Genomic DNA, 12,749 nt, shown 5'->3' with positions numbered 1-12,749 from the left:
GGGATGCGAAGCAGCATTGGGGGTGTACACCAAGTTTCCGTTACGTTCACTCGGCGTTTTCGTTAGTGTGTGAGGTTTGTATTTAATGTTTGTGTTATCATTACGTTGTGTTTGTGCGTTGCTTTCCGTTAGCGCCGATTGAACGAGTGGCGCCGACGTTGATATTACAACTCATCTGAACGGGAGCGAAGCGAGAATGACGGAAGCCGACCGAGCGCACGCGCTTATATACTCACGAAATGGGGGAGGGAGAGGAGAGAGTGGGTTACAGGCTGTATGACGGTGACGCCGATGGCAAGAACCCGCCGAGACTGTCCATATAATAGTTATCGCAATTAAAATTCAGGAGCACTGCCCCAATTGCAGAAATTTTCTGGGCGTACCCGACGTACTGCTTTTCATTCTTTCTATAATTATTTTTTTAATTCGCCATTCTTTCTTTATAGGTATCGGCCGTCCCCGGAATAATCTTTTCGGGCTGCTGAACTGGCATGGCGTCTTTCATGTTATTTCCAGCCGCTGTGTAAGAAAGATAATTGTGTTTACAGCGTTAGTCGGCCTGTAGAACGATCCAAGGAAAGGAACATCATCCGCTCATGGACACCCGGGTTAGTAATTTAATTTTCTCGAAGGCGGAATATTCCTGAAGTATTCAAATCCTGACATCGACAGAGCGCGTTCTCCAGCAGATCGCTTTTAGTCCGCCAGCATGAAATGTTTCAATGAAGCGCCCATAGCAAGTGTACGGCTTGCTACTTGTTTTTTTGATCGTCGGTAGAACGCATTCGTATGCTTCAGTTAAGTTCACATCGGGCAAGCATGGACACGGGGCCCAGTGTCCAAGGCACCGCTTTCGGAGTGCGGGGACCCGGGTTCAAACAAGCGCCCCAGAAATAAAATTTATTTTTTTTTACTTCTATGGTGCGCGCCAGTTAAGGGTGAGGAGGGTTTTCGGAGCACCATCACCATCTACACAGTTAATCTACACATCTACACATCTACAAATCTACACATCTACACAGCCAATTGAAGCTTCGCTTGAATATGTTCAGTGGTATTATTCCAAAACAGGGGCATGATTATAAACCACGCCATAGTAGAGGACTCCGAAATAATTTGATCATTGCGGAATCCTTAACGTGCACCTTAATCTAAGTACACGGGTAATCTTGAATTCTGCCTCCATCTAAATGTTATTGTGCACCTTATTACGTACCTTCGTTTTTATTGCAGCTATTTTATTCTTTAAATGAATATGGAGACAATGAACAATGGACATTGCGGTGCTACCTGGGGCTGCGTAATCTGCCAACACATTCTTCATCGACGGGCATACGTGTTGCGAGAACACTTTTGGACCGTAATGCAACATACGTGTACTGTCTTGTAAGCCTTGTATTGATTTATATTGTCAAGTTGGATGTTTAGCTCTCATTATTGTCCATTATTGCAATGTATAATACACAGCGGAGCACCTTGAGCCCCGGAAAATGATACCTAAGGTCGTCTCTGCTATCTCCATTTTCTGGGTGGTTGGAGTATGCGGTGCCACAGGACCAACGCAGCTTAACCCAAGCAGTAAATACTGTTTTCGTTTACTTTTGCATCCATGATTTTTCCAACACTTGACGGGGCCTATGAACACTTCTGCGTGTTTCAATGGAAACACTTGTTTATTTGTTTAATAATCTTTTTGTTTATTTATACACGTTCAATGCCCGAAGGCATTGCTGAAAGCAGAGGTGGACTTACATAAATGGCCGGAAGTTCAAAACTCAGCAATTATCACAAATAATGATTACTGGGCCTTGATGTCCGAAAACCACAGGAATTATTAGGGAGTGTCTAAGCATTACTCATAATTCCATAACCCACGTAATGATTCGCATAACTAGCCAACATTAGAAAATTTTTCTAAATGCACGTCACTGCTTGTCAGGCTTAGTAATCTTAGCCAGCAGCTGGATACATTAGCCATAGCCAGCATTAGCCGACAGGACGACATAAATTTCAGATAGTGGTGCGTAGTCATTCTGAAAGAGCAGATTGGGTCAGGGAACAAACGGGTGTTATGGACATCTTAGTGGAAATTGAGAAGAAATGGACATGGGCAGGACATGTAGTGCGTATGCAAGATAACCGCTGGTCATTAAGAGTAAGTGACTTGATTCCAAGAGAAGGCAAACGAGTGAGAGGGCGAAAGAAAGTTAGGTCGGCGGATGAGATTAAGAAGTTTCGGAGTATAACGCGGCAGCAACGAACACAGGACCGGGTTGATTGGCGGAACATTGGGAGATCCTGGCAGTGGGCGTAGCCAGGCTGTTGATGATGATGATGATGTTGATGATGATGACACCTGAGTGTCCTTGCTCTCGCTAGATTCACTTCCACGCCTCATCAAAGCAAAGCTAATTGGTGAACCGGAAACGCGAGGGGCCCCGTGAGGTTGCTCATCTATTTTCGCCATGTAGGGAACGTCACACCCCACAATTACAGAGTGATGTCCATAAAACAGTTGTGACGCGCAAGATGTGGTCAACAAGAAAAAAGCACTTCATCTCCTTCCCTTGACTGGAATCAGCAGACCGCTCATACCTTATTACGTGCCCTGTTCTCACGGCTCAGCTTGCGTCGAAGCTACAGACTTGACCAATGTCGCTTCGCTCGCTGCCGCGGCTGCGTTTCCCTACTCCAATGTTTTGTTGATTTAAGACAGATTCGATGATAAAAGAGGTAGCTGCTAGCTTTGCCTAACATTCAAGTTTGCTGCTATTGCGTTCATCGCTTCGCTGTTGCGGCGAAGCAATGTTTTTTTTTTCTTTTTGTATCTTTGTCGGTACCAACACTTTCTTAATCTCTCATAAATCGAGAATATTAGCTTCAACAAATGTATCTCTTCGTACAACAGCGAAACCACCACCAAGTGCTACACCTAGTGTCTCCCAAGCCTCTCCTCTGGCATCGAATTCCGGTTTAGTAGGAAGTCATGGCCGAGTCTCGCCACCATCCAGTGCAACTCTTCACCCAAAGCCTGCAAGCATTGCAGTAGGAGCGGGTTAGTGATATACTATGCTGATATTAATTACGTTTGAGTTTAATGCATATAAGATCCGCATACCCAGCCATGTATGGCGACGTCCATACATGTGCTCCAGAGAAACAAATATTTAGCCTGTACAAAGGCCCTAGTTTGTTGCAATGTATATTTATGAATGATCCAATAGAGCCCTTTCTAAATAATCTGACGTTTTCATGAATTGCAGCACATCCGTACAAACAGCTGGATGCTGTACAAAAGGGAGCGTGGGCTTCAGAACATGCGGGTGAAATATAGGAGTGCTTTGAAATTTTAAATCGCTCTTTCTTCTGAAAGAAAAATATAACATTTGTACAAGGAAAACAGGTCTTACGCACCAAGAAGCACTCTTATTTTATGTTTAACAACCTCTCCCTGGGTATACATTCGTCCCTCAGATACAAACATGTTGTCTACAGGCTCAAGACGAAATGCCGTAAGAATTGGAGCAAGCCTCTCTAACCCCTGAAACGCACCAGAGAATTCTGGTTTTTACTCGTATTCCTCAGCCGGTTCCACCGCATACTGGTGTGGAACATGTTTAATATTGGACGGGCAAGAGGTTCGTTTATTATGTATACCTTCTGTCAAAGTGCCGACTACTTGAATTCATGAGGTTCCACTGCTACCGCAACGTTGCGATGGATAGTATTGTCTGGTGTTTATTCTAATATACTGCTGTGAATTTCTCTACAATCACAGCAGAAGAAAAGGTGTTCACCGCTGAACGTAGAGAGAATCCAGCTGTTCACTGCGTGTACCGCTATACACTCGCGCTTGTTCGACGTACAATGTTTGCTCTGAAATAAAAATAAACCATTTAAATTCAGCGCGCGACCTTTCGCTTCCTAGTCTTTCTTCCGTAAGGGACAGATTTTTTTTTCTATTCTAGCTACCATGTATTCCTTAGTAGACAGTGTCAATGAAAAATGAACTAGTTCTTTAGAGCTGCAACTCCATAGCAAACTGGAAGTGGGAGACCCCTCTCCGATTAAAATTTTCTACATCAAGATGCAATATTCTACATTAGGAAGAGGCCATGTTACAGAGAATTCGCTACATGTATTATTTCTTGATAGTTGTGTATATCCGCATGCGCAGATAGTTACATCAGCCCTCGAGTGCATAACAAATAGTTGATGGAATGTATAGTGTGCGGGCAAGTGCCCAATTACTTTTGTGTAATCACCTTCTGTAAAGAACATTAAGACGAACTCTTCTGTAAAGCGCGAACATGTCTTCTGTTTCTTGTTGTGTGAACAGTTGTTTATGACGTGTGAACGTTTATTTCGTGAATGGACATTTTCGTGCGTGAATTTTACACTACGTTATTGTTAATTGAAAACTTCATGACGCAAATTTTTATATAAAAGAAGAGGACTAGCCGGCGCCATACCGAGGCACCGACCTCTCCTTAAACACATTTAATAATAATAATAATAAATGGGGTCCTAAAAGCTTTTAATGGCAGCACGCTTCGTTTGTTCGTTCGGACAGCCAAGGTACTGAGAGCGTCCACGCATGTTACGTGTATTATCACTATGTAATCTTTGTACCAATCACAATAAAATTGATTCTGATTCTGATTCTGATACCGTGATCTGAAGCGACGAGACAGACGCACCAAACTGTGCGTACAAGGTGACAGGCCTTCGAGCACTGCCCCTGATAGTAGCACGCTTCCCGACAATGCGGCCAGCGCGTGTCTCCGCAGCAGACGGCGTGGTTCAACACTACGCCCTTCGAGCGTCTGCGTCCTGCGCAAGCGGCTACCGCCGCAGGACTGCAGCGCTAGCGGCATCGCGATGCAGTTGCGTAGCCAGAAAGTTCTTGCCGAGAAAGGGAAAGTTTACGTGAACCTCCAGCCTATACAGGGTCTTGTTACTATAACTTAAGCGGTCTTTAGGTCAGTTTAGGTCCGCACATTGAACAGGGGTAAAATAAATTTTCCGGCTGTATTGAAATTCTGAATCGTTGGTTCTAATTATTGGAAATTATTGAATTTTCCTATTAGGCAGAAATTCAGTACTCTCTTCGTTCTTCAGTTTCACTACCGCTTCTCATCGTGTAGCTTTGTCTCTGAAGAAACAACCTGGGCTTTCAGGTACGCCTCACAAGCCACAGACAATTGGCACGAGCGGCGCTGCGACCTCCAACGTAGCAGTTAATTCAACGTTACGTGTGGCTGCTGCGGGAGTTCCGTCGCAAACTGGTAAGCAACATTTTATGCACTGTATGACCCTAGTGTTTCGACTTGTGCACCTTTCGTTATTTTAGTGTCATCTACATCAATTGAAGAGAATCTACTGTTACTATGTTAACAAGCGTTGAAAGCAGGGAGAGTTGGCAAGGATTCATCTTCTAGCAAACTGCGCGGCAGACGAGACACAAAGAAGGGACGAAAGGGACAGACGAGTGCAGACTCACAACTGATTTTATTGTAATCGTGGTCGACCGTATTGAAACGTAGTTGACGGTGACACAGGTCTTTCGCTGGACACCATTTAGGTCGACCACGTTTACAATAAAATCAGTTGTGAGCCTGCGCTCGTCTGTCCCTTTCATTCCTTCTTTGTGTCCCATCTGATGCGCAGTTTGCTAGAAGATACTACTATAACCTTGCTATGAACAGCAATTTGTGCTGTTAATTTTGATATCATGATGTAAATTGCTTATCTATAATTCTAGAAGAAAAACTTTACGCTAACTGCACTTTGAAAAACGTAATATTTGCGACACAGATAGAGGTGACTGCACCTTCTGGTTAAGTGTCACAACGGTAAATTTCGACTAATAAAACCAGAAAAATATCTCGAACTGTGGAAATGCGGTCATTGCAGTAGATCATGGTATGACTGCTGCTTACAATGCAGGACTTTTTAATTATTGTTTTACCAGAGGGTTATAGGATGTTCAATCACCAGGAGTCCTTTTAACAAACTGAGTTTTGAAACAGAACGTAAAAAGTGATTCGCAGAGTAAATGTACATTCCTTTGTGATGTGACACTAATTTTACTACTATGATTTGATTTGCGCAAGCAAGCTACATTACGTCCAGCAAATTTATTTCACGCAGTACAGTTGACGTGTTAGAGTTAACATAAAAATATGTTTCGAAGAATAAACTTTCCAAAAGTACACGTTATCAGTGAATTCAATAATTTATTACCCTACTCGGGCACGACATTTCTTGGCCAGAAAAAACATTTTGCCATCAAAGATAGTAAAAACACAGGCCTGCGTTCCTGGCATGAATCAATGCAGTAGAAAGCACTGGATACACAATTTTATCGCCTGAGAAAGAGGCCGTGTTCCCGTGCATGTCCTACACATATTATTTCTTGGTTGGTAAGTATGACCCAGGGCTGGGCAAAGATACTTTGAAATTGTATCGCGATACGATACAAGATACTCAGGCAGAAAGTATTGGAGATACAGATACAAGATACTGCCGCAATAATTCTATCCGATATGATACTTGGCAATTGTATCTTAAGATACTTCGATACATTCTCAAATTTGTTATTGTAGATTCATATCATGTAGCAGCAAACGCCTATGCACGAAAATGTCTGCTCGAACATTTCTTAACTGTGACCTATGTTGTTTCACTTGAATGAAACGTCTGTTATTATTTCAAAAGTTTTGCCCTTCTCGCACAAAGTGAATTAGTTGTCTTCCAAAACAACTTATTGGAGCTTGTTTTAGCTTCTTCACAGGACAACTTTTTATACACTTCGCTGACAGCGGTTCTTGCTCGTCATTTTTGCATTTGATGGGAGTCGCTGCTCAGCTTGCCGAACAGCTAGCGGGTTGCCATATAATCACAATAACGTCAATAGGAAGGCTTCGCATGACGGCGCAAATAACGGTGTGGACTTTTATCTTGTCCGTAAAGGAAGGTTTGCACAATACCGTATATCCGAACATGCGTACAGCAGCAACAACGCTGGTAGCGGCTTTTTTTTTGGAGGGGTGAGGAGGGGGCAACGCATGGTGTCAACGGGGTTTGAGATCATTCGCTAGCGTCCCGGCCGGCAGACATGACCGTCCCCGTCCTATTCGTTTTTATTTTCTAAATAATTATGTTCCTGAGCTACAGACATGACTGGTTTCAAGCATTTCTTTCGTGAGGAAGCTGTGGTGACCATGTGCTGAAACATAGCCGTGGAACAAAAAATATACATTTCAATCCGCGTCCAGATTTCACTCGTTGTGTACATCGGTGTCGACGCTTCTCGAATCCTGACTTCAAATTCCCTTCAGAAGTGACCTGTATATGAGATATGGGATCCTTTCAAATGGCAACATCATTTTGTTCAACCCATCTTCACTGTCCCGGCCCTTGGAGCTACATTTCGCGACTGCGGCCCGCCGGTTATAAGCTGAGTTTGAGACCCCTGTTGTATACGTAGATTACTTAAACTGCAATGAAAATCCATGTTCTACTTAGCTACTGGCGTAAGGGATTCCTTGTTGATATACTCACTAACCTGCAATCTTTTAGGAATTTTTCTTCAACGAGAGAACATGTGCAACACAGAAGTGTCTCAGACGTATTGTATAGTTGCACAACGTGTCGCGGGACACTGCCGCTATTCGCACTATTGCCGCTCATAGCTCCCATTTCCTCCTCTCTAACTTTCCTTTCCCCTCCACCCTTTCCCAGTGCACGGTAGCCTACCAGGCTCAGCCCTGGTTAACCTCCCCGCCTTTCTTTTATTGTTATTCTCTCTCTTATTACGTGGCGATTAGTAACAGGGAAAATATTTAAGTCTGCCTAAAACAGGGAAACAAATACAAGTAAAATAGAGAGGTGGTTGTGTATGAAACATTCACATTGAATGAGTATAGAAACACAATACAGACGGCGCCCTTAATAGCTATGAGCATGAAGTATCGTAGTCTTACCTGTTGAGACAATAGAAAATTCAGTGCCTACGGAAAGTTGCCTGAAACGGCTCGTTGGGACGCTCATGAATAAAACGGAGCATTCAGTAAAACAACATTTCTCGAATCCCCTTCCTAACTTCTTTAGGATGGCCTCCTAATGATTTCCAATATTATAATGGAAACTGCATTTCGCTATTTTCTTAAGCGGTAAGCAGAATATTTTGTACTGTATACTCAAGGCACGCCCCCATGATAATATATTTGTTTTCAAAATCGCTTTGGCAACGTCTAAATGTGTAAACAGTAGTAGAAATAAAGCAGACCGAAGAATAATGCCCAGAAATCTTATTTCGGGAACGCGTTACAAAATGCATATTGCAGTGACCAGACCGGAAAACAGAAAAACAGCGCAGAGACCTAGGTAATGTATGTGATGCAAAATGACAGCTAAGAAACCACTTGTGCCAATAAACAAATTACGATTGCATAAATTGTTTGAATAAATGTAGATGGAAGTGAAAAAATACGGTACGCCAAGATATTTTCTGTTATTTAAACGCTTGCTCTATTAGATCTAGCATCAGTACCAGTGGTTCTGAAGTTGTTAGTCTTATTTTCATATAAGTTAATTCATTGCACGTAAGTCAAATTTACATCCACGAGATCCTTCAAATCGCTGATATGTGAAATCCACGCGACGCAAAGTAATCCCATTCTTGCACGCATCACATTTCGTTTCGGAGCAAGACGCAAGAGAATCTTCAATAACGACACTGTAACAACATCAGAATTTGCGCGATAGACGCCACACGCAGTGGAGTACGCGGCACCCAGCCCACGCACAAAAGGTGCGTGGGCTGGGCGTAGACGTCCGCGTGCTTGTCTTCCTCATTTTCTACCCTCACTGAATTACTCTGGCGTAAAAATAAAATAACGCCACTGCCCTTAGACTTATTCAGATGGCTTAATGACACCAGTACCAGCTTGAGAAGCGGAGCTTGGCCAGCGATTATTGTTTCGCACGGTTGTGCTGCGATAGAAGTATCTTGTATCTTAAGATACACGATACATTATCAAATGTATCGGAAATACAGATACAGATAATCGTTTTTCGAGACGTATCGCGGTACAGATACAAGATACCCATAGAGTATCTAAGATAGTATCTAAGATACATGTATCTTCGAGACTGCCCAGCACTGGTATGACCATACTCAACAAAAAGAACACAAAGCAGCTCACTCTTATTGTCTGCTCTCCGACGTTCTCTTTCGCGCTATGATAGACTTGAAGTTTACCACTTAGTGTGTGCATTTTAGTTTCCGTATTGCATTCATTTCAGAATGTCAGCACCGTGGCATTTGTACGTTTAATGATTAACTTGACCTGCTTATAACAATAGCTAGTCTACCGTAGCCTCAGTGGATAAAAAGAGCACCTACAGAAAGAACAGCCAGTGAAAGGTAACAAAGCCCATTCCCTGAAATCTTGGCAAAACACGTTTTCATTAACGTGTAAATTAAATACGGTTGCCGCCTACCGATTAGGATGTTTTCTTTATGTAATAGAGGCAATGTTAGCCGTAAATATGGGTAGCTATCCCAAATTTTGTCGAATAAAACAGGTCACACCAAAATGTTCACATCTATAAGTTTGTCATTCTATTCAAAAGTATTTTGTGCTCTTTACGTCATCTCTCTCCCATATTTCATATTTAGAGTATACAGTCATCCGTATTTCTATGTTTGCAGTGTGTTATTGTGAGAAACTTGTTAGTTTCAAGATTACCACCATATGTTCCGTGCAGTACCATTATCTGCAACTTCCTTAACAAGCACAGCAAAGCCCTCAGTCCCGCAAAATAACGCCTCGGCAGGCGGGAAACCTATTGCACAACAGGCATCAGGTGAGTACTCTGAGAAATACTGCCCATTTCCGTAAAGTTTTCCCACTTGACAGCGGAGCTTTTAGATCCTTGCTATGTTTTTTATTCCGTCGTGTGCAGCTTCGCCGTGCTGGGGGAGAGTTGATGCGAGGTGGAGACGTGGCAGGTGGTAGTAGAGCGGGGCTTAGCGGGATAGAGGGAGCGTAGCGGCGAGCGTAGGCCCAGCCTGGCGGGTGAGAGAGAGCTGCGCGGCAAGCATAGGCGGTGTGATGCCATTTCTCTCCGAATAATGACGTCACACCACCTAATATCAATATAAAAGGACAAACTCACCAAGTTTGTATTATATAGTCCAGGATGTAACACCACTACCGCAATCCTCAGTCGCGCTCAAGGAGAGCATCAGTGCTGCACTGCAGACAGTTGACAGGACTATGCTACAAAATGCGTGGAATGAGATTCGTTATCGTCTGGACGTGTGCCGAGTCACCAAAGGGGCACACATTCAATATTTGTACAGGATGCATAAACTTCGTGAGCTTACGGTTCCTTTCATATATATATTATGTGTGTACGTGTAATACGTTTGAAAATATAGCCTTTTCGAAACGAGTCAACCATTTATACTGGCCACAGATATTACTGTATTCTTAGGTGCGCAGTGTGGTAAAGCTGCAAGTTATCATTATTATCAATATTATGTTGAACACCGCATGCCTCCTCAACACGCAGGTCGTCGTCCTCGGTCAGCAGAGAAATTCAAGCCACACTACATCATGTCTCGAGTGGCACAGGACATCTTGTGCAACACACAACAGCCTAATATTGTGTTTCAAGGGTTTTGATCTATTTAACAGCCAAGCTGTATACTGCTAGGGTTCCATGTATTTTTCGTGTACGTCAATGAATACGTCCGTGCTCCGATGACGAGCTTCCTCCGCCTCTCAGAGCTGGCGGTAGTCACTCACGCTGGAGCACCTTCAGAAACCAGTACCGACCCCTTCTTCGAGGTGGACGCCTACCACAGGATCGACTGTAACGGGCGTGTGGATTCGCAAGCGGGAGGCATAGCCTTATGCACAGAAGATCAAACATATGTGCACCCGCACATCCTACACACACTGCCTGTTAAAAGTGTCACCGACTGCGCCGATTTTGGTATCGTTTGAGCGGAGGGCGGAATTGCTGTACACACAGCTTAAATATTCCCGGGTACACCCGAGAGCCAGGTCGACATGCTCATGTCAGCGCACTTTCAATGAATCAGGGATGACAACACCACGGCCATCATCAGTGTTGGTAGCTTCATCGTCGACATCGGTTCCTCTGCGGTTGTCTAAAAGTAGGCTAGAATCAGAGATGTTAAAAAAGGCTGGCAAGGACTGGCTCCAAGGAATCCAATACTTGCAGAGGACATTCAGTCAAATATTTCTCGCATGTGACTGTCTGTGTGTGTGCGGTGAACACTGATGTGATGTGTGTGCGCGTATTACTTGTTCCCTCTTTCCTCTTGCTCTCTCTATTCTTTTTATCCCCTTCCCCCTCCCCCCGTGTTTGGTAGCCTAACCGGCTACAGCCTGGTTAAACTCCGGGCCTTTCCTTCGCTTTTATCTCTCTCTCTCTCTCTTCAACGTCGACTTCTCGAGACCGGACAAGTGGTTTGGGCGAGTTATGTTGGAGTGCTTTAGTTTCAAGTGCCACACAAATTGCGCAATTCCCACCACTCAAAACCGGTCATGCAAAGATTTGAGTGTTCCTAAAACCGTGTTCATTGTGGTACCCTAGCCTATCAATGTGTACCACAGGCGACAAGGTCATCACGTGCCACAGGGCACGTGTTTATGAATGGGCATGAGTAGCTGGAAAAAAGTTCTTTCCGTACATGTTCTTTTTCCAATAAAATTTCAGTTGATAGACTGCACTTTTGATAGACTGCACTTTTCCCCTCGCTTTCCAACCACGCTCTTGTTTCACAACATTTAGGATTAAATACGCGTTTTTATCTTTGGCTAAGCAGCAGATTAGTGGGAGCGAGCGCGTGAATGAAATCAGCGTTATAAATACGAATTCAAGAGCGGACACCTTGTGTACTTTAACAAGAAATATAACACGTGTATGATGCTCGGAGTAATAAATCCTTGACCATATATGAAAGTTTCTACTATCAATTATTGTTTGTATGGAGCCCCACTTTCTACCGATGAAAGACTTGTGCCAGGATGCTATACGAGCATTTTCTTTTACTATAAGGCTCTACAAGCACCTCAGTGAGGAACACACAAGCATCACGACGTACAACGAGCGTCTCGGGAGTACAGAATGGCCAGCCAGGCGGAGGAATTCCTCCTGTGCCACCGGCAGCAGGTCAGCGCGATCGGCATGCATCCTGTGGGCCTTTTTGTTCTTGCCTTATGATATTGCTGCTTTTGTACAATGATTTCTCACAAGTCGTTTCAGATGAAATTTCCAGTATTCAACAAAGTTTATCTAAATGACCAAAATATCGGCGCTGAGGTGCCGGATGATCTGTAAACAGGCAATACTAAATGCGCAATTGCTTAATTAGGCACTGTGCATATCGTTTAGTGCTGCTATTTCTACCATTGCGCAGTAGAAATATTTGTCGTAATTCTAGTACACTGCATATGCTTTCCTTGAGAATACGTTTACTTAGCAATACATTTGTTTCACTCAGGCACACGTAACAAAGAACCTAAGGAGCCTGGTATCACAGCTGCCCATGCACCCAGCGTTACGACCAGACCGGTGGTTCAGAAGCCCGGGTCGCAACCGCCCAAGCCTCTAAACGAAAATGTTGCACGGAATCGACCAAGGACACAAAGAATAGGTCAGTGAAATTGCGTATTTCTTTACATAGTTGTTATACTTAGTTT

General features: G+C 43.6%; 1 protein-coding gene across 9 annotated transcripts in view; it reads left to right on the top strand.

Moving 5' to 3' along the window:
• The first annotated feature begins 1,309 nt into the window (after positions 1–1,309).
• Positions 1,310–12,749, top strand: part of LOC119402066 (putative uncharacterized protein DDB_G0290521) — a 44,023-nt gene continuing 32,583 nt past the window's right edge. For 4 of the 9 annotated variants that reach the window (XM_037669152.2, XM_049418491.1, XM_049418490.1 and 1 more), the window contains exons 1-6: positions 1,310–1,578; positions 2,909–3,055; positions 5,181–5,309; positions 9,778–9,876; positions 12,106–12,219; positions 12,551–12,703. In XM_037669152.2, the coding sequence (XP_037525080.1) occupies positions 1,491–1,578; positions 2,909–3,055; positions 5,181–5,309; positions 9,778–9,876; positions 12,106–12,219; positions 12,551–12,703 (730 nt within the window). In that variant the 5' untranslated portion in view covers positions 1,310–1,490. The remainder of the gene's footprint in view (positions 1,579–2,908; positions 3,056–5,180; positions 5,310–9,777; positions 9,877–12,105; positions 12,220–12,550; positions 12,704–12,749) is intronic. The other 5 variants (XM_037669151.2, XM_037669153.2, XM_037669155.2 and 2 more) reach the window with 5 other exon arrangements.

Source organism: Rhipicephalus sanguineus, chromosome 8, assembly GCF_013339695.2.
Source record: "Rhipicephalus sanguineus isolate Rsan-2018 chromosome 8, BIME_Rsan_1.4, whole genome shotgun sequence".
Taxonomy (NCBI): domain Eukaryota; kingdom Metazoa; phylum Arthropoda; class Arachnida; order Ixodida; family Ixodidae; genus Rhipicephalus; species Rhipicephalus sanguineus.
Note: the sequence above shows the minus strand (reverse complement) of the source record. Positions and strands in the feature narration are given on the sequence as shown.